The sequence below is a fragment of the Corvus moneduloides genome, chromosome 4 (assembly GCF_009650955.1).
Source record: "Corvus moneduloides isolate bCorMon1 chromosome 4, bCorMon1.pri, whole genome shotgun sequence".
NCBI classification, from domain to species: Eukaryota; Metazoa; Chordata; class Aves; order Passeriformes; family Corvidae; genus Corvus; species Corvus moneduloides.
This window is the reverse complement of record NC_045479.1, coordinates 59457269-59484133: the sequence shown is the minus strand read 5'-3', so window position 1 is coordinate 59484133 and position 26865 is coordinate 59457269. Positions and strand designations below refer to the sequence as shown.

Below are 26865 nucleotides of genomic sequence, written 5' to 3'. Positions count from 1 at the left end.
TGCTCAGAGCTGGTCATTCAGGGCTCAGTTTGAGTGTCTTCCTTGAATCTTTTCCTATCAATCTAGGGAACCAAGCTGTGATCCTGGTTTAGACCTAAAAACCTGGTGCCTTGCAATAGCAAGAAATTGGAACTTAATTCCCATTGAGTCATTTCTTGTAGAAAGTAATTAAAAGAAGCATTGATACACAAACAGCACTCCAGAGTCCTATTGTTTTACAAGTGACAGAAATCTGCATTTAGACAATGAAATAGGCTCTTCAATTTAAAGGGTCCCTTACTTAAAAAAGGGACTACAAAGGTGCATCTTGCAGCCTACTTTTCCTAAGGAATATCTATAAGAAGGTTTCAATCACTATGACAACCTCTTTTTAATGCCAATGATTTTCTAGCCCAGACAACACTTTCTTGAGAAAGGGCATGTTTTAAGGCTCTGCCAAAACTGTGGTTAAAAGCCTTAGTGACAAGAGAATAATCTATGAGGTTACCGTTTTGGCAAACATGAGTTTTCAAAAAGAATCAGGAATTTTACATTATAGCTAGCCAAAAGATTGCTGCTGAGAAGGAAGAAAATAACAGAGAGAACAAGAACTAAAAAAAAAGCCAGACCAACCTGCCATAAGCATCATTTGGGTAAAACACGGGTGTTCTGGGATCTAAAGGTTTTGGTACCTCATGAGTTTGTAAATTTATAAAGATGCGTTGTATAGGGACAGATAAGAAGATTACATACCTCTGGACATTTGCATTTTATTTCAATCCACAACAAGGGTTTTTTAGCGTTTTTCAGTCTTTATCTGCCAAGTCTCTGCCGAATCTCCATCAACAAAATCAAATGCAACCATTTCTTGCTACTTGTATTTACACAGCATTTCTTGTACTATATTGCCATCTCTCTCTAGAATAAGCAAATAAAGGGGTTCCCTTTCATCAGTGATTTGATGCTATTCCATAAGAATTCCCTTTCATCAATAATTTGATGTCATTCCATAAGAATTACCTCACCGGGAATGCGACAAAAGAGACTCTTCAATATTCACGGTGCAGTTCTAACCCGGTACCAATTCAGAGGCACATTAACTCAGCCCCTCTAAGTGCTCTGCATTCCCGCGGGATGCTTTGTAGCCTGTTTTCCCTTTCAGCGAGGATTTACACCCACCTAGGTTCCAGCGAGCTCATTCTCTGCTCTGACTTCTGACCTGCTACTACTTTCACAGGGAAATGAATACACACAGGTTATGCAGCACAGCTAAAATAGCGGTAAACCAGTGGCAGATGCTGGAGTGCAAAATGAGGATTTTGGAGACTCATCCTCTACAAGTGGTCACGCTACCCAGAGCTCACACGCAGCCTGCCTGCGGGGTGGCGGGTCGGCACGGGGAGAAACAGGCAGAGAGTGGTTTTGCAATCAGAGCCGGCACAAAAGCCTTAGCAGCTGTTGCTATTGAATCTGAGGGATGCAAAGGCTACACACACCCCCAACAACGCCTGCATCGGCAGCTGACAGCCCGAACAACGTGCGGCAGGAATTGTTTCCTTTTACCGCAGTGGTGTTCTCCACACGTGTAGGTACACACACAAGAAAGAGCACTTCAGTGTTTTCCAATAACAATATTGTGTTATACAATACACAATAGTTAAAAGAAAGGAGATAATTTTATGTTAGACATGCCTGAGTGGAATACAGGGCTGCGGGGTAGCCTTTGACTTGCCAAGAGTACAACTACTGTACTGAGCCTTCTCTTCTAGAAGCAGCATGTATGTATTAGAGACAGAGGTGTTCAGAAAAAAAAAACCCCTTTAACAATTAAAGGAGTTGAGGAAACACCTCTGTTTCTGAAAGAAGCCACATAAACTTGCATATCTGTGCTTCAGAAAGCTGCTGAAAGGGTCTAATACAAGACCTTGTCTCATGCTACTGCCACTATTTAGGGGTTAAATGCTGGAACAACAGTGGATCTCTCAATATTTTTACCTCAGAAATAGTCGCAGTGATATATTGAGATATAGTCACATACAAGCACACAATAAACTTGAAAAATGTAGCAATATAAGTCTATTTATGGACCTCTTAGAGGTCCAACCACTAAATACCTGGTAATACTTGTGTCTCTGTCATGCTATCATCAGAGAAAAAAAATTAAGCTCTGAAGTGTTAAGCCACAGGATCTGAGGATTTTTTCTAGAAATCATTTATGAATGCCTGTACATTTGGCTAATGAAAATAAGCTTTGTCAGAAAAATTACCTCAGTAAAGGGACCAGAAACCAGATCTCACTTCAAGACATGACACCCAGTTAAGGCTGTGTGTTCACAGCCCCCCAGACTAAGCAAAAGGGACCTCTGGGAGTGGGCAGAACATGTTACCATGGTAGGACTGGCAGTGCTTCTCTCCATGAGAGCAACAAATTCCTTTCTGAAAATGCAGCCTCTTGCTCTGAGGGCAGCAGAGCTATGAAAGCATACAGTTAGCCCTCGGCTATCTACAGCTTCTGTACATAGATGACATTGTCTCTCAGCTAAGACAAAGGCTGGTCCTTGTTTAGTCCTCCAGGACTGAGGCTGGCCATGCTGGGAGTAGCTTGAAGAGTGACAGACTCATGCATCCATCAAAGTCAGCACAGGCACAGGTGCAGAAAGTCAGGCTCAGCCTCCATAATCTGCTGACAGTGACGGAAAAAATCACCCCAGAAGGCAACTTCCCGGGCTAAAGCTGAAGACATAGGTCAATCAATCTAGAAAAGAGGTGAAAAGGCAAGAAAAGCTGGAAGTCATGACTTTTGCTGACCACCGACCAGGTTATTTCTTCTGTTAAAACTTCTGTCAGGGTACTTTGCCACAGAGCACCAAACTCCACCAGCAACAAGGCATGCAGCTCTCCAGCTGGTCCTCTTGGCATCCTCCATGAACACATAAGAAAGCTGTGGTCACACACTCAGGACAGCTGCTGGCAACATGTGGCTTTGGTGTGTGTGAGCAGTTGAGGAACTGATGGAAATCCCTCCCATCCCCACTGCTCTGCCCTCCAACTAGCCTCTTACAGGCACCACTTAGGCATTTCCCACCACGAGGTACAACAGTGCAAGAGGTTTCACCATCTTCCAGTTTCCTGGAGGGTGATCTCAACCTCTCAAGGAGCTGACAGTAAAGAACAGTTCCTGGTTCTGCTGCTATCTCTTCTTCCTCTGTCTCCAAGAGTTTGGCAACCCAGACGAATTCCTCCTGAAATGGTCTAAAATCCAGGTGTTACAGATACTGGAATCAAGGACATCAGTTACTCAGTGGAGGATGCTTTAAATGATGACATGAGAAACAGGAGTTGTCCAGACTCCAAACTCCTGTTTGATTTGATATGAAAGGGTTGGCCCAGTGCACAGAAGACCCTCAGTTCCTCAATGGAACTGATGACATTTCAGGCTTTTCTGCTCCAGAAGAATTACAGCAGCACAACATCTGAGATCCCTCAGAGCAATAGGGGCTGTACAGAGGAGGAATGTGCAATGGAGAGGACCTCTCTCAGCAACTGGAGGAGGAAATTCATGGCCATGGAGGCCCATACCCCAGACCTCAGCCACACAAGGGTCCTTGCAGATGTCTCCATCACAGCTTTGTACTGCTTAGGAAAAGACACAGAGCCTCATCTAGATTGCTCAGGCTTTAGGGTACTGCTCTATTTCAGTGATATATCAACCTGGTAGGGCTCAGCCTCAGCAGAGATGGATGCCCAGTCCAGCACCAACGACCCAGGTGTCAGCCAGCCATATGGAGGAGTCAGCCAGCAGTATTTGGTCAAAACCAAGTTTTATGATTCAAGTAAAAACAGAGATAGTCCACAAGACAACAGGAGCTTGGCAGTAAGTTCCCGTTAAAGCTGGTAAGATCCAAGTCACAACACTGCCAGGTTCCCTCCTAGAGGCTTTTGGAGACATGAGTAACAGTTTTAATATCCAAAATGCTGATGTAGGGGAAGGTAGCTAGGCTGTAACTCTGGAGCACAGAACTAGCCCTGCTGGGTTTAAACAAAATAGGCTCCCTTTGTGAGCCCTGCCTGAGGTGGTCAGTCTCTAACAAAAGACCACTGACAGTCCTCTGGCACGATCTCAAGCAATTTGAACTTTCTGCAGCTTTTGCAGTAACGCAGTTCACTTAAAGCTGACACAGCCAGGAACTTTCCAGTAATCCTCATGTTAGCTCTTACGCTGGGTTAATAATTCCCTGCTCAACCATCTGTGACCAAGACACAACCAATACAATTCCGGTTAAGTCTAAAAGTAGAATCAAAAGCATATATGGAAAACTCAAAAAAATTAAATAAAGTGAATGCTGTATCATACTTGTGTGCAAGGCAAAGCAGAGTTGCTGGCTTTTTTCATTTTATTATAGTGATTTACAATCCAAAGTGGAACCAAGATCAAGCCCCTATGCCCTAAAATATAAACACAAGAAAAACAGCAACACTTTGCTTTTTATGTCCTTTGAACAAAGATGCTTAAGATTTTCTGCTTATTTTTTATCTTTTTTTTTTTTTTTAATCAGTAAACAGAGACAAATTTAAATATAACACCTAAAAATAACATCCAATGTTGTTGCCAAGCTCTGAGCTCCTATTTTGGATAAAGTTGTTCTCCAAACACTGGCGACACGGACCCCATGAAGACCCTCTCTCCCACCACCATGAAGCTCCCAAAGCCCTGTATTCCATGTGCCAAGTAGATAATATTCTCACTGGTTTGGTCATCTTCTGAAGCCTACAGAAATCTTCTTTCTTGAGCTGATTTTGACTTAGTAAAAAAAATTCAGTGTGTTCTGATTTCAACAGAAAGACTTCTTGTAAAAAAAAAAAAAATCTGTTCACATGCACTCACCTTAGTCTTTCTATCACACAGGGCTGAGCAAGGGGGTCTAAGAAATCAGACAGCCACACCTGCCCCACCTCAAAGCAAAATCCTGACCATGTAGAGAGCATCGTTAGAGCTAAACCCAGGGATTTTCCCTTAGGGATTCAAAGGCAATTCATACAGCAATTAAAGTATCAAGTTCAGATGTGCTCACAATTCATGCGGTTATAAAAGCAAAAGTATCCAGACACATAAACAAATAAACCGGGAACGGGGTAAAACGTTTAGCTCGAGTCAAGCCTTTCCCCTAGGGATGAGAGAGCCACAATGGTCCCTGCTCCCCACGCAGCCGCCAGCGCTCCGCAGGGATGCGCTCCGCAGGGATCAGCTCGGCAGCTGTCCTACGCCCACTCCGGCTTAAGGTGTGCAGAGACCCTGACGTCATGGGTATCTCCCACCCTCTCCTGGTTGTTTCCACAACCAGCAGTTACTCGGAGATGGTCCTAAATGTAAGCGAGTGCCCAGTGGGGACGAACATCTTAATTCTGACAAGACGCTCAGCCCAGGTCACGGCTACCCTGTCTCAGCCGCAGCACAGGAAAGAGAGCAAACACTGCTCAGCACAGCTCTCCTGCCTGCCCTTATGTTGACAATCTGCGGGCTAAAATGCTGCAACAAATACAAATAAAAATGTAAAAATACATTCAACTGCACCTGGTCCTTTATTCTTCTCTGAAATATATGACTAAGCTTTGCTCTGACATGAGTGGGAAGGCGATATGGCTACTCTTTGTGTATTGTAATGGGCATTCAAACAGGCCAGTATCCAAAACAGCCCAGCTAGAGAGACAACCAAAGAGAGTAACAAAAAGCTGTATGGGGCACCCTGCAGCTCTTCAAACAGCAGCCACCAGAAGCAGCTATCAACAACAACAATGTTTCTATATCCAAAGCTTTGTAAAGAAGTTTTAAAAAATGTTGTAAACATAGTAACATTTTTGCAGAAAAAATACAAAGCTCAAAGCATCTGAGAACATTGCAGACAGTTACCACCTCTGCAATTTGCCTTTTCCCTGGAAATGGTTTGGCCATAAAAGCACCCATATACATTGGGATGCTTTCATTTACACCCCCCTGGACAAGTCAGGCGCATCTGGAGAAATCATCTCCATAGTATATTACAAGACTAGGAGCATTCCTCATAGGATGGAAGGACAGATGGCTAAGATGAAGCATGACAAGGAAATACAAAATCGCAACAAGAAGGGAAATAAAACACAAATAAACCCTGTCCCTCACAATATAAAAACTAAAGATCACCCAGTGAGATGATCAGGCAACATGTTTTAACAGAAAATAATTTCTGCAAGTGTGTGCATCTGGATGGTGGGGACTGTGATCAGGCACTGGGGAAAGCAGAAACTTCAGAGGGATTAAACAAACTGAGAGATGAGGGGGCCATGGAATGTGGTACTGACTTGCCCCACAGTGAGTCAACACCATGATCAGGGGAGACCTGTAGCCCCAAAAGCCCTTAAACATCTGCCTGCTGCGAGCTGGAACAGTGCAAGGAGGGAAGGATCAGTCTGTACTTGTCCTGTTTCTCATACATTTTCCTTAGCACACGTTGCTAGGCAGGGCAAGAGTGGGAATATTAGCTCGGACACCCCTTTAGCCTCACAGCATTTAGCAGGTCTGAGAGGAGATGCTTATGGCCCTAAATAAAAGAAGGCACCACAGACATACACAACACACATGCATACATAGTGCAGCCCTGGACCAGGTGCAATTTTTGGCAGGTGCAGCAGCACCCTGCCGAGCTGGCTCACTCGCAGGGACAGATCTGGCCACACCAGACTGGACAAAGCAGAGGGAACTTTGCCACTTAACCTGCAGGGCAGGGAAGCATACCTGTCTTGCTTAATGAGCCTCTGTAAATATTAACAGAGCAGGTCTTCTCTAAATTACTTAAACATGCAAAGCAGTGGCTAAAATCATCCAGACTCTTTTCTGCTGTCTGTATCGCAGTTGGGCTCATTGATCTCACACATCAATAAAAGGGCCACTTAGGTTAATTGGAAGATATATCTTAATTACCTATATGCCTGGAAATGACCAGGCAGCCCAGCCCAGTCCCAGTCCTGGTGGCCTCCTAGCTCTAAAATGAGCCAAGCCAGGAGATCTCCTTACACTGTTTACCTGCCTCTCCTCCAGCCTCACTTCCCCTGAAACAGAAGGAAGTCAGTGTACTTTTTGACTAACAAACTCACCCAAAGAGGGTGTGTGCTATCTCACAGAAATTGTAACTCACAGAGCAGGATACACCCAAAAAACGTCTCCAGCAAGCACCAGCTTTTCCCAGAGGCTTGCTCTGCGCACCTTATATTCAAGACCACGCTTTCATGAGACTGTTCCTGTCTGCAGAGATCGGTGTGAGGGAGCCCTGGGGCTCCTTCCCGCCCACGGCCACCATCCCGGCTGCTCCCACGGCTGCTCCTGGCCACCGTGCTGGCGCTGCACCCACAAGAGCTCTCATCTGCAGATCAAACAAGGTTCTCCTCCCAGAGCTTCACAGCCTTCCAGTTCCCCTTTTCAGGAAGTTTTTTCTCATGAAGGAGAAAAGCATTCCTGACTGGATTTCTTCTGATCAACCCCAGGGTGAGGGACAGAGTAATCCCGGGGTCCATCTGGCCACCTTCTCCCTGCCTCCACCTGGCTCCTCCCAGGCCATTAAGACAAAGACCTGTGATTTTATGCCACAAGAGAGGTGGAGATCCCAGCATGTGGTGAACATCTTTAACACACAAGTACCCAATAGAAGAGTAAAAGGGAGAATGGTGTCAAATCAAAACACAGTTCAAGAGACAGCAAAGCAGTGCCTTTCCTCATTGCACTGCACAAGCCTGGCTTAGGGGAAGCGGTTGCCACACTTAAAACCAAGACGCTGAATAATTACAGGCTGCTTAGCCCAGCACTGCCTATTGTGCCAAGTCCTCCGTATAGGTTTCCATACAAATGAGTGATTTGAGCGATTTTGGTCAATTTCAGTGATAGCGACAGCAAAAAGGGAACCCCAGGTGCAAGTACTCAAGTTTAGTCTCAGCAGTTGCCCTGCAGTAATGTGGCTGTCCTTGTCCAGAGCTGTCAGTCACACACGGCCACTTTTTCCTCTGACTGTGGCTGACAGGGACGTCATGGGCCTTCTCCAATGGCTCCAAAGAGCGGCAAACCAAAGGCAGATAACGATTTAACGACAGTGACAGCCCATTTCCCAACTCTGAGCATTTTTATACACACAAACCATTGCAGGAGCCTGACTCTCATGAGTCACCATGTTTAGTTTTACTCCTCTCCTCTGCTCCTAAAGGAACACAAGCCAGTACAGGCCAAATCCTACCCGGCTGATACTGGCTCATGAAATCAATTACAAGAAGCTGCTTCTCAGATTGCATGCAGCCAGCAAGCCGATGCGGACACATCCTGCATACACCACTTGTCTCCATCCATTTTTTCCCACTCTCTGCCTTTTCTAAACCCATGGATTTCCAGCCCCATGGTTCTGAGGAAACAAAGCAACGGGGAAAAAGAGAACAAGTGTGGACAAAACTCAAGTTAGCCTGAAATCCCAGCAGCCTCCCCAGAACCACCTCTCTACAACTGGTGGGGCTGCACCCATCTTTGCAAAGATAGAGGCCTTTTTTTTTTTTTTTTTTTTTGCAGTGTAACCAGAGTTACCAGAACAATCCTCTGAAGCCAGCAAAGTTTCCTAAAGTGTGAGAGAGGCCAGAGACCAGCCCTTTCTATTCCCCCTCTTTGTTCGGATCAGGAATTTGCAATCCAAATCCCAGCCACACCAGAGTAGGCAATGAGCCTAGCTGCTGTAAAAAGCATCTTGGAGAGTTCATGAGGCTGTGTGCCAAGGAGCTACTGCAAGACAAGGTGAACTGAGCTAGAAAAAAACCTGTATGTATATAATACCATTAAGATAGCAAATAAAAAACCTGTCCTGCAGTGCAAAGGAATGTGATAGTTACCGAGTGCTCCCCTATAGCTGCAAAGAGTCCTTGAAATATTAACAGGGTTATCAGCATTCCCTTATCAGTTACAGTAGTGCCTAGATAATTCAAAGGACTGAGCCAGAGCTCATAAATATGTACACTTTCTCAATGCAAAATTCTTATTATCAGAGAATTTGTTACCTTTTTAAACTGAAATTTGTTAATCTTTTAAATTAACAAACTTAAAAAGGCAGCACTCTACAGGGAAAATATATTCCGTTTATTCATGCATCCATTTATTTTTCATGTGCTCTGTGCATTTTCAAGACAGGTGTTTTTAAACGTGTTTATTGAAGTTTTGATGCTAGTACAATGCGGCTGCATTTTGTATCACAGAATCTGTAGTGTCCAAGCTGTAGAATTTCTAGGTGGCAGAACTTCATACAAATGAAAGCTGGGAGCTTTGTACCCATAGAAGAAAGTGGTGAGTGCTGACACTCTTGCCTACATGGATTGGGTGCTGAGTACTGCACACAGAGCACTGGAACAAATCCTTCACTTGATATGAGTCCATGTGGTCACACAGGCCTGAGGGAGGGACAGCACAACATCTTCATAACTTAAAAGGACTTTCTAGAAACTTTCAACCTTCCAGAGGGATGTAATGTAAGCATGGGCAAAATTATATAATATCTCCTTCAAGAAAAGCAAGCCAAGGGCAGAGCCTAAACCCGCCTTATTACTGCCTCCTCTTTAACACCATCCCTGTCTGTCCAGCCATGTGCTGAACTGCTCCAGTACAGGCAATAGAAACCCTTCTTAAAAAAAAAAAACCTACAAAAATTAGTTTTGCTTTGGTTGCAAATGCACAGCAGCCCTAAGCTAAACGAAGGGCTGGCTACCACAGCTCCTCTCCTCCTCTGCACTGGAACTCATGCTCCATTGAACTATTCTTCACATCAGGTAAGAACTTTTTTGTCTGTTTTTTATTGTTAGTTTGGCTTTTTGTCAACTCTCATCCTCCCTTGCATTATTTTCTACTCATTTGATGAACTCAGCTGTTTCTCCATGCTAAGTCAGAAGCTTGTTTTGTTGGGTTTTTTACCGGCAGATCGGCTTTTTAGAAACTTGGTGTACAGAAACAGCCCAGCACAAGGTCATATGGGTGATGGGAAGCAAAGGGCTGTAACAGCCAGAAGAAAGATTGATTCAGATTTGCCGCAACTTGCATTCTGTGACATTTGTGAATAACTTCCAGCCCCTTTCATGTATCTGTTGGACCACGTTACCTTGTGGATTCTTTACCTTCTTTTGATACCAAGTTTAGGAGAAGATAGCAATGCTGTTACCAACACACAGCAAATTACACAAGCTCAGACAGTTCAAAGGGCTAATTGCTCTTACAATTTATTAATACGTATGTTTAATTTCTGCAGCAAAAAGAGAACAGGAAATAATTTTTCCTCCAGCAAGTTCAATTTTCTATTTAAGGAATGTTCTTAAGGAAATGTGTTGTATATACATAATACTACTTACAACTAGGAAGCTTATCAATTTATCAAGCTTTATCTTAAACCCAGCTACACTTCTTTGGATCTCTTCACAGAGAGGTTATCCCAGAAATTTGTTTCCCTGAAGGTTTCAAACTGACTTCTAACATTCCACCTAAATTTATTGTATTCACTTACACATTTTTTTTCTTTCAACTGTCCTGCTCACGTACTTCAGGGATGTAGGTAGCAATCGTAGTCCTCTTTGGTTTTTATTTTGCAATAAGAAGGATGCAATCTTCTATCATAAATGATACCTCTGGTAAAACACATTCTCCGTTCCCCAATTTGCCCTCTTTACAATGTACATTAACTTTTCTTGACTAGGAACAATCAGAATTGGAGAGAGGTGAGATATTTGCAGTGCCTTGTTCAACAGCATGTAATACTTCATTTTATATAATAAACCCATCTCTTATTAAGCCCCTGTGGTGGAAGCCCCATGCAACACTGCGTTTTTTCATGTGGTTGATGCTTCCATCTTTCTGAACCAACTCAAACACATAGACAGTGGGCAGGCAAGAAAATTAAGTCACCCAAAAAATGTCATTTCAGAAAATGGAGTAATTTTCCATCCCAGTATTTGATAAGCACTTTAAGTACTATATAAATTGATGGAGGGCCCATCTGCAAAGAGGGGGCCTGGCATATCACACCCAAGTAACAATATATTGCTTTCTTCAGAGAAGCAGCAGCATTGCCTCCAAACAAGCAGCAACACATGATCCAACCAAAGGAAATCCAAGAGGTGCTGAAATGCCATCACATAGAAGCTAACCTGTTCCAAGAGATTTTGTCACTAATAAATTATCATAGAGAAAATTAAGTGCTACAAAATACCTAAGAACAGAAATGGAAAATAAATTAATCAAGATGTCTAATAACGGAGAGAAACAGTGGTTAGAAAAAGCTTTCTAAGTATTGGATTATTATCTATTGTGCTTTCCAAAAGGGATTACTTTACCCTGAAGTTCTAATGGATCAGCTTCTCACTTACTAGAGGACCAGCTCTCAGCTGCGAGTTCAATCCCCCACCCCATGACCTGACCATCTCTGCAAGGTGTCTACACCCGTGGGCCCCTCCCACTGCATCATGAGGATGGAGCCGGGGTTCAACAGTGAAAAACCCATCCCCAGGACAGATCACCAGCTAACTGCCTGCTGACTGCCACAAGTGGGATGCAGGAAGGGCTGACAGAGGTCACAAAACTAGTCAGAGCCTTAGTTTTGATAATCATGGTAGAATAAAAGGGAAAAGTATAGCAAAAAGAAAAAAACACTGGAAATTCAAATGCCAATACATGGCTGTGAAACCATCAGATTGAGATCTCTGTTGAGTGCAGGGACAGATCCAGTGACCCTCAGGGAATCTTACCTGCTGAATGAGCCAAGAATACGCCTTGCTGGGTATTAGGCAATGTCGTGTAATATGACTACAGCAGTAAACACAAAGGCTCTACAGTGCAAAGAACAACACTGTGAATTTCACAACTGCTGAAATCTCAGCCTGATTTCTCTAAAAATCAGTTTCATCACAAGAACAAAATTTAATTAGGGTTTTCTTATCATTAGTCACTTATATAAGTTCATTGAAATGCCCGAAAATGCACAATATCCACATTTTATGCAGCACTAAGCCATCCTATATGACCAGTATGGGATGCATAGAGTGTGAGTAAAGTTGTTTGCCCCACGGGATGCTTTCCAGTCTGAGAAAGCTTTCAAACTGGCCATCAAAGTTGTCACCTTACTTTCCCTTTAGGCCTTGAAAAGAGCAATGGAGTCTTTTAACAGCTACAGACTGATCAAAGAGACTCAGAGCAAAAACCCAGGGAGTCACCAACACAACCTCAGAGCAGGAGAAACTCTCCTGGAGGACTTGCCCCAGGGGAAAAAAAAGGGATGGATTCTTAACTGCCAGTAGTGGTGTGAAGAATTTTATCTGATGCATCTCAGCTTCAGCCCAGTCTGATGCAGGTTGGCTGAGATAAAGGAGTGAATCAGTCATCTCAGCTTAAGAAACCCCCACCACTTGGCAAAGGACATATTTTAAAAGCAGATCATACAAAAGTTCGTAAAACTCAGTCATACAAAACAAACATGTTCATTTCATAGAACAGAAAAAATGTCCTTGTCTCTCAGTTCTCACCTGAGTTTATTGCCATTAATCAGTCATGTCCATCAATGCTGTTAGTAGTAAGTAGGAATTTCTTAGTTTAAAGCCTCTTAAAGCTGAATAAAGTCCCAGACACTGTTATTAGCTGAGCCATAGGGTAGCTGAGGTGCAAAGGAACAAGTCAATAAAGGCAACTGCAACTTTTCACAAGGGATAGGAAAAAAATACAGTCAACATCAATACCCAGACTGGGCCAAATTCCCAATTCCGGGCACAGGTGTTGCTCCCACAGACTGCAAAGACAACAAACACTGACGCTCAGTGTGCAGCATGCCCTGCAACCTGGAGCTAGACACAGACATCCAATGTCTGCTTGTGCTGGTGACCTCTGTGGGACTGTCACCTTATATTGTGGCTCCCTAGGCTCTGCGCAAGGAGAGGGGCAAAGGATTGTGTCTGCAAAACTTCTGGAAGCTGCAACCAGCAGCCATAACCACTGAAGTCTCAACCCCAGAACTGCCAGTGGAAGTGCAGGGGCTGCATGGGCAATGCACTGGTTCACCAGGCACATCTCACAGGGCAGCCCTGGAAGGGATGGACCCTGCCCCTCACTGTGCACCAACAAACCCTCCTAATAGCACGTGAGAGCACAGTGGTCAGAAGAGGGTATGGGATGGATGAGAAATCTGCCCTACCTCCCCAAATGCAAGAGGGAAGGCGGTAAGAAAGGAGGCTGACACACCATCAGCAAGCCCTGTGCCTGGTGGGCAGCTACCCGCCAGCTCCCGGCCCCTGCCACAGACACCATGGGCCGGGCCCAGGACGTCCCCAGCACTGTCTGTTATCTCACAGGGCAGTCACTCAGTCGATGCCTGCTGGTTCTCCTCATTATTTACAGCAGGTATTACAAAAGCAGCCCAGTGAGGTCTCTGCTGTGCACGGCCCTGTACAAACTTGCAGCAAACAAACTCCAGAGATGCAGCACCTTGCTGTACAACAGAATAGGGCAAACAGATCCAGTGAGTGCAAAGGGAGAAAGGAGAAGAAAATAAGGAAGAAGGAAAGAACAACACCAGCATGTATTGTGTAACAAGCTTTCAGCATCTACCAGGTCCCAGAGTATACCCAGGGCTCCCACTCTGCATAACCAGCGCAAACAACCAGTGCCTGCTGTCAGCAGCTTGGTCTACAAACCCAGGCGGTATCGGACTGCCAAACTCAATGCAGAATCATGTCAGGTAGCTTAGTAAGCAGGACCTAGAAGTTAATCTGTCTTACCTATCAATCAAAAAAACTCAGAGAAATTTACCCACATCACTTTAACTTGTAACAAATCCTTTTGCAAACACCCTGCAAAACTAACCAGAAGGCACCAGCAGGTTCATGATCTCCAGAAACTGAAGTTAAGATGGGATTTAAACTAGCAGGCAATTATCTGCCAGATGGAGAGCTCATCACGCAGAGCACACACCGCTAAATTACACTGTGTCAGTAAAAGGAGACCAACATCACAAATACACCCCATGAGAAGGGAAACTGAGTCAGCCGACAGGATAGTTCAACCCAGTCATTGCTGCCAAGAGACCTTTACCACATGTGTAGGGCAGCGTTGGCTGTCTATAGCAGCAGCGAGCACACTGCGGGAAAAGCCACCCCATCCAAGCGACGAGCAGCAACACGTCGACAATTACTAGCAAGTCTATCATCATGGCAAGCTGCAGGGAGAAAGAGGATTAAACAGTAGGCGAAGATGGTTGGACTCTGAACATTTAGCAGCGTAATTTAAGTCTGAGTCCATTAATTCTTACATAACTGACCCTTTAGCCCATCTGGGGGCTGCTCCACATAAAATCAGAATACATTTACAAATAGTTAAAGCCAGAAGGCAAACAAATCATCTCTGGTCAATAGGAAAGTACTCCATGGAAATTCCCAGGGTTCTTGTTTATTTTACCTTTGAGTTCCCAGGTGAGAAGAATTGAGTTCCTGGCTACAACCAGAAGTGACCTAGTCCCGACATGGCCTGAATGGTTCATGACCCCACTTTTGTTATGGCCTAAACAGCATCCAGCAGCTGAGGGTCAAAGCCAGACTGCCCACACTGCTGCTGAAGCAGGGGTGCACATGTACATGAGCCAGAAAGCTTCCTCTCCTGCTCTCTCCAAGAGTGAGCGTGATCCTGTGGCTTACAGCACTTACCAAAGAGATGGGAAATGGGAGTCCCACAACAGCTTCTGAACCTTATTCGGCTCCTCCTTATGTATAGCACAGTGAGAGCTCTTAGATCAAGGGCTGGAGCCCAGCCCATCTCTGCCCTTGCTGAGTGTCTCGATCGCTATGCTGAGTGAAGTGCCCAAGCTGTAGTGGGATGGTATTTCAAGTATTCCCACTTTATAGGACACTTAACTGCCTAAAACAGAATATGGCTGCAGGGAACAGGCATCTACAAGTGAGGTGCTGTAGCACTTGCTGGTTAGATCCAAGTCCTCTACTAGACCTAAGGCATGAAAGGTGCCAAACGTCTCTCCCTAGTCATGCTGAGCGGTGCCCGCAGTGTCTGGAGGCTGCTAAAACAAGCAATGCACTGGTGTGGGACAGCTTTTACATGGATTAAACTAAATGCACACAGCCAAAGCATTTTAAAAATAAAAATCACAGCTCGGATGTTCAAGAGTCTCCTTTAGAAACAGAGTCAGCAAGAACACCACTGCAAGCACACAAATAAATGAGGGGCTGGGCCGGTTCCTGGGAAGTTCGAAAGTGCTATGACAGGAATTCAATGCAATAAGCTCAATGACTTGCTAACATCAGTGTTGAATAGGATCAAGGAGTCTGATCAGCGGCTAGTGAAAGAAAAGAGCAAACCCAACCAATCCAGCAGATCTTTGTGCCCATGATGTACGCTCTGGTGGCATGGCAGCTGCAGAGATCCACCTTGAGTACATTAGTTTCCAAACGTAACAGCCCCTTGGGATTTAACAGCAAAGACAGACTGCTAGGTGCTGGCCATCACATCTTGGAAACTCAAATCTGATAACACAGTCCTTGCTTTGCCCCTTTTGGTGGGGTCCAGAACCTTTTGCTTCTTCCTGAAATTGGGCCTAGCCCACAGACTCCACGGCAGGCAGGAGATGCCATGTTGACATGTTAATGATGGATTCTTCTTTTGCGTCCTTCAAAAAGCACTGAAATATTTTGACCATATGAGTCATTTCCAAAAGTGCTGGAGACTTGATGGAAAGTAGCATCTATCATGTGTCAGGCAATGGTGTTGAAAACAGATTACTTTCCTTTGTATGTGATAAACGTAACACGTCTATGTGCATTATGTGATCCCCTGAGGATTTATTACAGGTTTACTGCTCCATTTATTTGCTTTTTTTGTGCTTGGCAAGTGTAAACACTGGAATAAATATGAAGGTGGTTACAGCTTAGCAGCATTAATGACTTGTTGAAACAAAGTCCAACAGTTTTCCTTTCTGTCCAGCAAATCCTACTTTTCTGTTCAAGCGCTTTTTTTCAAGTGTGAAGATCATCTTTCTGAAGTATTTTAAAATTTTCTTTCTTTGTTGAATGCCAAATCCCCATAAAAGCTTACTTCCCTCCTTCATTCACTCAAACGCTTGACAATATTTAAAGTATATCCTAACATTATTCATGGCAAAACATTTTCCTCTTTGCAAATTACAGCCTCCCCCATCTTTTCTATCTAGTCTGCTAAGCCTGTTGCTACAGGTAGTCTGCTGTAACAGAAATAAGTACAATCATCGCTCCAAAAGAAAACAAACCCTTCCGTTCTGGCACACACATTCAGGGTGGGTTCATCCCACTGAACTTTAGCCACCTAACAACAAGGCAATCATCCCAAGTCAGTCATTTATGTTCCCTCTTTCATCAGTGGTATGAGACGGACATTTCCAGTCAACAGCCCTCCTGCTTATCAACCAGTCATGACTGCAACCTGCATTTGAAGAGATATAGAAGATGATCATGGTACCAGATAGAGATCTGACCATAAAAGCTAAGCTGTACCTTTGATAATGCTGTTTTCAATCCAACAAGATCAACACATGGAATTTCATTCTCAAGCAAAATCTTACGAATTTAAAAAAAAAGGCCTTAGGCAAGTCCCAACAGATTTCAAAATTTTTGATAAAGATTACATCCTGCCCCTTTTGGAAACTTGCGTTACTTCTATAGGTAATTCAGTGTTTTTCAGCACTGGACAAAGAGCTCCACTGGGGGGGAATAATAATACTGTCACTTGTCACAGAAATACAAAGTGGCAAAACTGAATTTAATTAGGTCTCAGATGTTCTTTGTTTCAAGTGGACAACCACTGTGAACAAATCTTTGAAGAACTGAGTCCCTCGTCAACTTGTTCTGTACTTTGATTTATGCACTCTTTTGTCCAAGGAGTCTTAAAAAAGGAGCAGACAACAAAAAAGCCTATCATTCAGAAAAGACAGTACCACCATGCTTGTTTCTTAAATGGCAAAGTAGATGTCAGAGTAGTTGGAAGTACTGTATTACCTAAAAACATCGTAATTCCCACAGAAACCAGGACAGAAAAACTGTAACATGGAAGATTGCCAAAGACTGTCATTAGATCTGATCTGAGTATTTTCCGCTCTTCTAACTCTCCTACATTTCCTAAATACTTTCCATAGATATTTCTGGAAATGCAAGTCAGTAGGCCAAAGGAAGCCAAGAGAGATAGCTGCCCAAACCCTGTAACTTAGGCAATACTGAGGTAAGCAAGTAAGCAGTGTTGTTATCTCAAGTACTCAAACACAGAGAGCTTGTCCTCACCAATGACTCTCAGAGACCTGAGGGCTTACGAAAGAGAGGGTGAAGGAATGGAGAGTGTAGATCTTGTGTCTTGACATTTGATCCTTCCCTTACTCATCCTCCATGCATGAGCATTACTGCTAGAGTTGCCTACACTGCTAAATATTGAAAAGGTACTTGCACACAGGCCTAAAGAGGTTTCTGCTTCACATTTACTTGTTTCCTGCTCCAAATTTCAGAGTGGTCATATTCCCAGGCTCTTCATATCAGTCTCACCTGACCTACACGGGAATTGAGGGGCCCAGTGACATTGCAAGTCAAATCTGTGCCCAACAATTGCTGTCTCTACCCAAAATAACCAGATGAACATGAGCTCAGTTATGCCAATGTATGCAGCAGCTACACATCTGGCTGAACTGGAACCACCATCATAGGTGTGGCATGCTCTCACATGCCCCTGGACCCATGAACCCTGAGCACCCAGCCAGCCTAAAGATTGGAGACAACCTGTCAGCCGCAGGGGTGTCTGACAGACCTGCTGCACACTCTGAGGAGGAGGCAGATCACGAGTGAGTCACTCCAAACCCTCCGTGAAGATGCTGAGAGATACAAGGATATTCTGATCAAGATGCTCTGACCAGACTGGTTGAAATGTGAGGATGTCTGGGTTCCTAACCAAATGTCTGCTAAGGGTCTCTCAATCATCCTACAGAAGAGCAGTGAGCACACAACCTACCTTCACCTAATGTTATACTCTGAAACCTCACATTATGTTCCTCAGTCATGGGATGTCTGAGAAAATTCATTTAGTTCCAAGACAGGAGACAACAATGGACAGGAGTTCCAAGGTATTAAGCATATACACTGAAGGAAAATGGACCATTCAATGAGCAGATGTAAAATGATAGGCTTTATCAGCAGCCAAATGCTTCCTCAGGTAACGCTTGGGATGTTGGAGATAATGAAGTATAAAATCCCACTGCTTCACATCATCTACTTTCCCCACCACCACGTCCACTGTAGGTTTACTATCATGCCAACATCAAAACTTAGAAAACTGCTCCTGTATTCTAAACAAAGGGTCATTTTGCCATTACTTGGACAACAATTCAATGTTTATTCTGCATTTGGCAGTTTGCAGCACGTTCCACAATCCCAGCCTAAAACAATTCTGAAATGCATGACCACAAAAACAGAATAAGAGAGGATTCTTCGGAACTCATGAGCGCAGGTCAGAAGTAAGAATACTTCAGTGACTTCTGAGAGGGAAGCAAATCACAAGAGAATACACCAAGGAAACCAATTCTTTAATATACCCTGAAGCTTAAAAAGCAATCCAAAAATATAAGCCAATTACTAATCCAATTTTTAAAAATGCTTATTACAACTATCTCATCATTTGCAAATAATTTGAAAATGAGAGGAAAAAAGTTTTCAAGGTAATCCCACCATCATACTTCTCTACAATTAATTTCTTTCCCATGAGACTTATCAAGTAAAGCCTATTAGATCTTTCTCCCTGTCATATCTCCATTCTCATCCTTCTTATACTTTCTTTTTTTTACCTTAGCTTCTTTCTTTCCCAGAAATTGCTGAGAAAAGTATCAACATTTTATTTATTGACAGAGAGAAGATACATTTTATCTCAGTAAAATGTTACTTTGTCCGTCAGACCTCCACTGAATATTTTTCCCTAATTGCCATATATGTTTTCCTGTCTTTTGAAACAAAAATACACCACTCCTATGAAATCCAGGCATGAAGTGGAAAGAAGCCTGTGGGGAAGCAACAAGGTAGCCAGGTTTTCATCAGCTGGAACAGATCATACAGCTGAAAAGGGAAAGTCACATTCCAGCCAGCGGGAAGGACACACATCTAAAATGCATCTTGCAGCATGAATTAGAATATAGAACCTATATTGATGCAATAAAGGATACAGGTAGCCCCAGCAGATCCAGGAACTACCCTAACTTTAACCGATGGTCACTATTTCTGATTTGCTATTTTAGGAAAATAAATGTAAATGTTCACCACTACTAGCTATTAGTCATCCTTCACTTCAGCCCCACAGAACTGCACAATGAATCCTGCAGCTTGTGGTATCAGGCCATCTTCCTAAATGGGTCTCCTATCATTGCCTCCTCCCCTCTCTCTCTATGGTGGGATGCATGAGGGAAGTGCAAGAGCCCAAGGCCCCTGGGATGCCAGCGTGCAAAAGCCCTGCAGCCACACAACAGGCTCAAACACCTCTCCTGCTCCAAGTGGAGGACTCTCCACGTCTCCACCCATCCATTTCCATCATCTCCTAACTGTATAACTCACAGGGATCCTTACAACAGCTGTCTGCAGGAATGTTTCCCTGGGAGGGAGGCTACGGAGGCCAGTTTGGGTGCTAAGTGCCCCTCGCTGTCCCTGGAAGCAAGTCCTTGCTGGCAGCCAGAAGCAGCTGCCCTACGGACCTGCCTCCAAAGCTCACAAGGCCCTTAATTACAAGGATACCTTTTTGCTAGAATTTCCTTTCTCCCTTTAATCTCAAATCTTGCCTCATGCAAGTAACCCCCAATGCTTTGTATCTCAGGCACAGCTGCAGCCTCACCTTTCTCAGAAGGGCTGCACCAAAGTTTTGCATCATCTGTATTTGTATGGAGAAGGCACAGACCTGGAGATTCAGGATCATTAGCATAATGACTTTTAAATTACAATAATAATGAAGATCCTTTACAAAGCTCTGAGTAAAAATTCCCAAAGTTGATTGTGACACAAACAAGCTCTATGTTAATTTCTATTTGCAGATAGTCAATAACCTCACTGAATGCCACTGGATATTTAAAGCTAAAGAAATGTAAAAGACAATACTTGAGCTTGCACAGTCCTCAAAAATGCTTGGGTGTCTATCCCTTAGTGCCCGAGGTGCAACACCTTCCCAGAATTGTATATTGTAGGTTGCACAATGATATTTTACATTTATCTGGACCACTCAAAAGCTGTAGCGTCCAGCCACTCTGGGTTTTGTCTGCACTGCTGATTTAGGCTGAGTTCCCAGAAGAGTTTGCACACACATCTATTGTACCCCACCGAGCTGTCGTTGATGATAAGTGGGACTACTTGTGGCAACACAGCCAAGCAGGTGCCAGCAGTGTTTGCAATGTGATACCCAGGCAAACTTGTGGAACATTTGTGCAAAGCTAATGCTCATACCAGCCTTCCCCCTGCCACCCCAGCAGGAACGGTGATAAAATGTCTAACACAAGCAAATGCAATGTGACTTCAGCAATGTTTAACCCATTTTTTGACCAAACAAATCCCAATTTAACATTAGCATGAACATCACTGTGGACAAAAAGTAATCATATTTAACCATCCTGTCAATTTAAGCCACATATTTATTAGTAACAATAAGAAATTACAGACTAATCGACTCTTGACCACCTGTTTTAGAAGGCCAGAGTAAAATCCTGCCCCTCCTGGAAAGCAGGGGCAGGATTTCAGCAGAGTCCAGATTTCACCCCATTTGCTAAAACAACGACACAATGTGCAGACATGGGAATATAAAGCCAAAGCTGTGCCTTTCTGTAGGAAAGCCTTGAAGGTACACTAGAAAGAGGAGAATGTGCCTTTTTAAGGGAACCCTGGAGCACTTCTGGAACAGTTGCATGAAAAAGGGGTCCGGTTTGTTCACTCAGACGGCTCTGTACAACAGGCACAGGCAGAGGGGCACCCCTGAAGAGAGATTCACTTCAAAAGACACAGACTTCAAAAGCTCCTTCCCAATCCAAAGCAAAATGCTAATATCCACACCACCCACACTGCTCCCTCCTCCGCCTCGGTTGGTTCCTGACTGGCTGTGGGGGCACAGCCCACAGGTACCCCACGGGTACCACAGCACGCAGGCAAGGGCAGAGCCACGCACGCCCCGAGCCTGCCCCAGCTGCTCACCACCCCACAGAGCTTCTGACAATGCTGACATGAAACTTCTGACAGCTTTATGAAGCCTATTAGCTCCATTTGCTTGGTCTTCATGATTCTTAAATTTTGTTTATAAGAAGAAGGCCAAAATTACCGTGCTTATTTGAATAATCCCCAAGTCAAAGGAAAGAGTGCTGGGTTTAGCCACGTATCAGTGTCTCAAAGTAACTCAGTGGAGTAGCAAGGCTCCTCGTTAACACTGCACACACTCACATGCCTCTGCAGCACAACACATCGCTAGACAGAAATAAGATTTTTATAGCACCACTGCTATTTCCGACTCATATAGAGATCAAATTCCCCAAGTTCATAAAGAGTTCTAGTCCTTCCCTGACCTAAGAGCAGCTGTGAGTAGCTGAGGACTTTGTGTTTGTCTGGGTTGAAAGGTTAATGGCTACTCCATAGACACGTTTTTTTTCAGCTAACTGGCAGATCATTTTAGCAGATGATTTGCAGGTGGTTTGCAACACGTAGAGATAATCCTGTGGAGTACTTCTGTCTGAGCTTCTTCTCTGTCTCTTTTCTTTTCTGAATTGCATCTGATAAATCAGAGAAATCAAGCAGGTGAGACTTGCATGGACTAATCACCCAATGACAAACTGCCCTTCCAATTTCCACACAGAGGAACTTCTCCAAATAAATGTCAAATGTAGTTCAGTGCTTGTTAAAATTATCTTAAAATCCTAGCCATAAAAAACTTTAACCTTTCAAGTATCTCAAGACATGCAGCAGACAGTCCATTTTGATGAACATCACAGCACAGTTTCAAAGTTCACACTTTCACAAAACATGAAAATGATGCTGGAATAATCAATCTCCCGCATAAGAAAACAGGTCTTCACTCCTACCTGGACTTCACCCACTTAAACTGTGTAAATCGTTATACTGAGAAAGGAATCGTTCATGTCAGCTATTTTTCTGAAACACATTCTTCACCTAGTCTAACAACTTTTCCAAGCTTTGTGCTTCAAGATGAGTTCTTATCTTCTGCTACCAGATAAAGAGCTACTGGTTCAAACAGACAGTGGCCATGCAATCAACTGCACCTTAATCCAAATGTTTTTCTTTAAGGCCACAAGCCTACTGTCTGTTTTTCCTGCAAGTCCTCACAGGACATGGAAACAGCATTTACCTTACCATATAAGCTGCCCCCCAGCATTTTGGAAGAACCAGGAGTGGCTTTTCAGGAGACACACTGCAGCAAAATCAGTCAGCTCAGTTAATATCACTTTCATTTTTCTGAAGCAAAAAGAAACTCAAGCCTGCAAACACAAGGGAGAGTGTGGCTCGTTCTTCCGACACCTTGCTGCACACTGTGGATGCTTCTACAGCAAAACAATCACTGCTGGGATTATGCTGCAGTTTGATTATTATTTTTCTAATAATCTCCCCAAGTGTGATTTTACATACCTACTACTTTGAACTTTTTTCTTTTTTACAAAGATAACACAAATCTTAGTTTTAGTTTGCAGAGAGAGGCAGCAAGGAAAGCATCTGGCTAACCCTTTGAAAGTCAACAGAAATATGGGATCAGGTCCACAGTAAACTTTATAGAGTGGCACCTGCAGAGGAAATTACTCAGTGCATGATTGATGCCACAATTAGAGGCATAAAAAGTAATTCCATGATAAACAAGCAACTGAGCAGAAAAAGAATAATATCCTAAGAGCGTGTATGTGCTCAAATAAAAGTACATATTGGACAATATCAAACAGTCTTCACACACACACACACAAGTTCTCAATGAAGTTAATGGCACAGTATCTCTCCCTCTCCCTTTCTCTCCCTCCCGGCAACAGCCCTGATTTGGGGGCTGCATTTGGCCAGTATCTGCCCCTAGTGCCACTAAAGCAACTCCAGTGCCATTGGCCACGTTACACAGCTATCACACGGCCATAACTCATTGCTTTCAGAGCTGCCGTTTCCCACAGAAGTGCAGGCCAGCAATGCAAACCAGCACAGCTCCACCAGCAGCACTTCCCCCTGGGCTACACCAGCTCTGGCCTGAGGTCTGAGGAACTGCCAGCCAAAGCTCTAGGTACACAGAAGGGAGTAAACATGTTTTGTTGCTCAAAAAGCAGACACCAAATCTGAACTTTGTTTTTTAGAGAAAAAAAGAGGGAGGGGAGACAGAAAAAAAGAAGGAGGGAGCATTACAGATACACACGCATTCCCTACATCTTTGCAAGTTACATCATTTACTACCTTTATGGAACCACATCAGAAAAAGCTCCAGCCATGGTACCACCTCAGCTGAGGGAGTAAGCACCCTTCCATGCACACTCATGTTTATTTATCCTTGTGATCCACGTTTACTAAATAACTTCAAAGCACCACTTCAATCTACAGCACATAGGCTTGATACATTTTTGTGGTTCCTCTCCAAAAATTTCACAGATAAATTGCTGCTTCAGGAAACCAAAAGCTACACTCTAAACTGCAAGTGTGTTATTTCTGTCCATGCCCCTGTACTGGTCTGACAAGCAGAATCACACATTCAAACGCTTGCTTACCTGAGACTGACACTTTCATAAGGGCTTCCAGGGGTCTGTTGTTGTCCAGATCACGACTGAGTTTGAGTTCCCCAGTGGCAGAGTCCAAAAGTAGCAAGTTTAATTCATTGCCTTGGACGAAAGTGTAGGCCAGGCTGTCAGACACATCGGGATCATGAGCTGGGATCTTGCCAATCACACCAGAGGGAAAGCTGTTGGACTTGTTGGTCACATAGTTATTGAAGAGGATCTGGAAGTCCTGCAGCACGGGTGGGTTATCGTTCTGGTCCAGGAGGCGGATGTGCACAGTTGCTCGGCTCACGAGAGGGGCTGAAGTGGCCTGCACCACAATAACATACTCCGTCCGGCTCTCATAATCCAGGTCCATTAGGGCTGTGAGGTCTCCATTGAGCAAGTCTAGTTGGAAGACCTCGGGGATGTTCCCCTCTACAATCTGGTACATGATCTGTGCGTTGGTCCCCTCGTCAGGATCAGCTGCACTGATCCGTGCCACAATAGAGCCCACAGGGCTGTTCTCCTCCACAAAGATATCAAATTCATCCTTCTCAAAGACAGGGGGGTTGTCGTTAATGTCCAGCACAGTCACCTGGATGTCCACAGAGGCTTTCAGTGGTGGGCTGCCCCTGTCCACAGCAAAGGCCCGCAGGCTGTAGACAGCCACGTTCTCGCGGTCCAGCTTGCGCAGTGTGCGTATCACTCCAGAAGTGGGTTCGATGTAGAAGTCTCCATCTCCATCGTCACCACCTTGGAATGTGTAGAGGAGACGGCCATTGAGGCCTGAGTCACGATCAGTGGCAGACAGCTGCAGGACACTGGTGGAGAGTGGCACATCCTCAAAAACCGAGCCCTGGTAGCGGTCGCGCAGGAAGCGGGGTGCGTTGTCATTGGCATCCAGGATGAGGATCTCAACGTATGTGGTGTCCGATTTCTGGGGGATACCATTGTCATGGGCTGTAATGGCCAACGTGTAGGAGGCCTGGTCCTCATAGTCCAGCTCCATCAGGGTGGTGATGGTGCCTGTGTCAGGGTCAATGCGGAACTGGGGGATATTATCATCCAAAATGTAAGTGATTCTTGCATTCTCCCCCGTGTCTTCATCAGTGGCACTGATGGTGACAATAGAGGTGCCAATAGGCTTGTCCTCGCTAACACTCACTGTGTAGTGGGAGCTCTGGAAGACTGGGCGGTGTGTGTTGGCATCTGTGACATTGATGAAGACCTGGACGGTGTCAAAGCGAGTGCCATCAGAGGCAGTGACTGTGAGCACATACTGCCTTTCTTGCTTGTAATCCAGGGGCAAGGCCAGTGTGATCAGCCCTCCTCCACTCTGGCTGGTGATGGCAAAACGGTTCCTGGTGTTGCCACTGGTAATCTGGTAAGTCACAACACTGTTAACGTCCCTGTCCACTGCTGTCAGGGTCAGGACACTGCTGCCCACAGCTGCATCCTCATTCAGTCTGAGGTGATACACCTTCTCTGTGAAGGTGGGGTTGTTGTCATTCACGTCCAGGACAGTGATGGACACGCTGGCTGAGGAGGTCATGACTGGCACACCGTGGTCCCTGGCCTCCACCCCAAAGTGATAGTTTTCCACAGTCTCTCGGTCCAGCTCTGCAGCCACAGTGATCCACCCTGTGCTGTTGTTGATTTGAAAAGGGAACCCAGAGTCACCTGCTGCAGGGGCACCTCCAGTGGACGGTGCCATCTCTATGAGTTTGTACTCCAGGCGGGCATTCTCTCCAGAGTCAGCATCCACAGCCTGGATGTGCAGCACTGAGTAGCCCAGAGGAACATTCTCCAGCACTGTGGCCTGGAAGGGAGTGCTGACAAAGATGGGGGCATTGTCATTCACGTCCACAACCTGCACTGACACCATACCACTAGAGTTGATCAAAGGAGGTCTGCCCCCATCCTGGGCTTTGATCCGGAGCGTGTACTCCCGAATAGTCTCGTAATCCAGAGGGTTGATCAGGTCAATGGCACCAGAGAAAGAGTGAATGTAGAACTGGCCTTTCAGGTTGCCACTCACAATGCTGTAGTGCACCTGGGCATTGCTGCCCCGGTCCCGATCTGTGGCCTGTACCTGCAGTATCTGGCTGTTCACTGGGGCATCCTCTGGCACCTGGACCAGGTAGCGCTTCTCACTGAACTGAGGGTAGTTGTCATTCTCATCCTCTACAGTGATGTGCACCATAGCTGTGGCACTGCGTGGTCCCGGATCCTTGCCCTGGTCATTGGCTTCCACCACCAGGTGGTATTCAGAGACCTCCTCGCGGTCCACTGAGGCTTGGGTCCTCACAACCCCAGAACGTGGGTCAATCTCAAAGACTCCGTCACCAGCTCCTGGCTCCAGCAGGCGGTAAAGCATGTTGGCATTGGCTGGGGCATCACCATCGGTGGCACGGATGGTCAGCACCTCGTAACCCACCTCCAAGTTCTCCCGGATGCTCTCCCGGTACTCGGGCTGCTCAAACACTGGCTCGTGGTCGTTGGTGTCACTCACAGTCACTGTCAGATAGGTGGTGGCTGAGCGGCGGCGTGGGGAGCCATGGTCGGAGGCGGTAACCTTCAGCACGTGGGTGTCCTTCGTCTCCCGGTCAAGGCTGCGGGCAGTGACCACGCTGCCCGTCTCGGCGTCGATGGTGAAGTAGTCGTTGGAGCGCTCGTCAAAGAGCGCCTCCATGGAGTACGCCAGCCGGCCGGCTTCACCCTCGTCGGGGTCCTGGGCCCGCAGCACGATGACCGCGGTGCCGGCCGGTTCGTTCTCGGGGATGGAGACCTGGTAGCTAGGCAGCTGGAACTGCGGGGGGCTGTTGAGGCTCCGCGCCCGCCGCGCTCCCCGCCGCCCGCCGCCCTCCTTGCCCGGCAGCGGGGCGCAGCCGGCGGCGGCTCCGCGGGGCTCGGCGGCCGCCCGGTGCCGGGCGCGCCGCGGGCAGGGGCCGCCGCCACGGGGCCCGCGGGGCTCGGCGGGCGGAGCGCGGCGCGGTGCGGTCTCCGCAGCCCTCAGGCGCCCGGCGGGCGGCAGCGCCGGCGGCTCGGCGGCGGCGGCAGCGGCGGGGCGCCCCGCGGGCAGGTGGAGGAGAGGGGCGGCGCG

The 26865-nt window shown here is 45.5% G+C and overlaps 1 protein-coding gene across 5 annotated transcripts in view; it reads right to left on the bottom strand.

Annotated features, from left to right (window-relative positions):
* The window catches only part of CELSR1 (cadherin EGF LAG seven-pass G-type receptor 1), a 168427-nt gene extending 141779 nt beyond the window's left edge, over positions 1 to 26648 (bottom strand). For 3 of the 5 annotated variants that reach the window (XM_032105930.1, XM_032105932.1, XM_032105933.1), the window contains exon 1: positions 23772 to 26545. In XM_032105930.1, the coding sequence (XP_031961821.1) occupies positions 23772 to 26454 (2683 nt within the window). In that variant the 5' untranslated portion in view covers positions 26455 to 26545. Of the gene's footprint in view, positions 1 to 23771 lie in introns of all 5 variants that reach the window. The other 2 variants (XM_032105934.1, XM_032105935.1) reach the window with 1 other exon arrangement.
* Between the last annotated feature and the right edge of the window lie 217 nt (positions 26649 to 26865).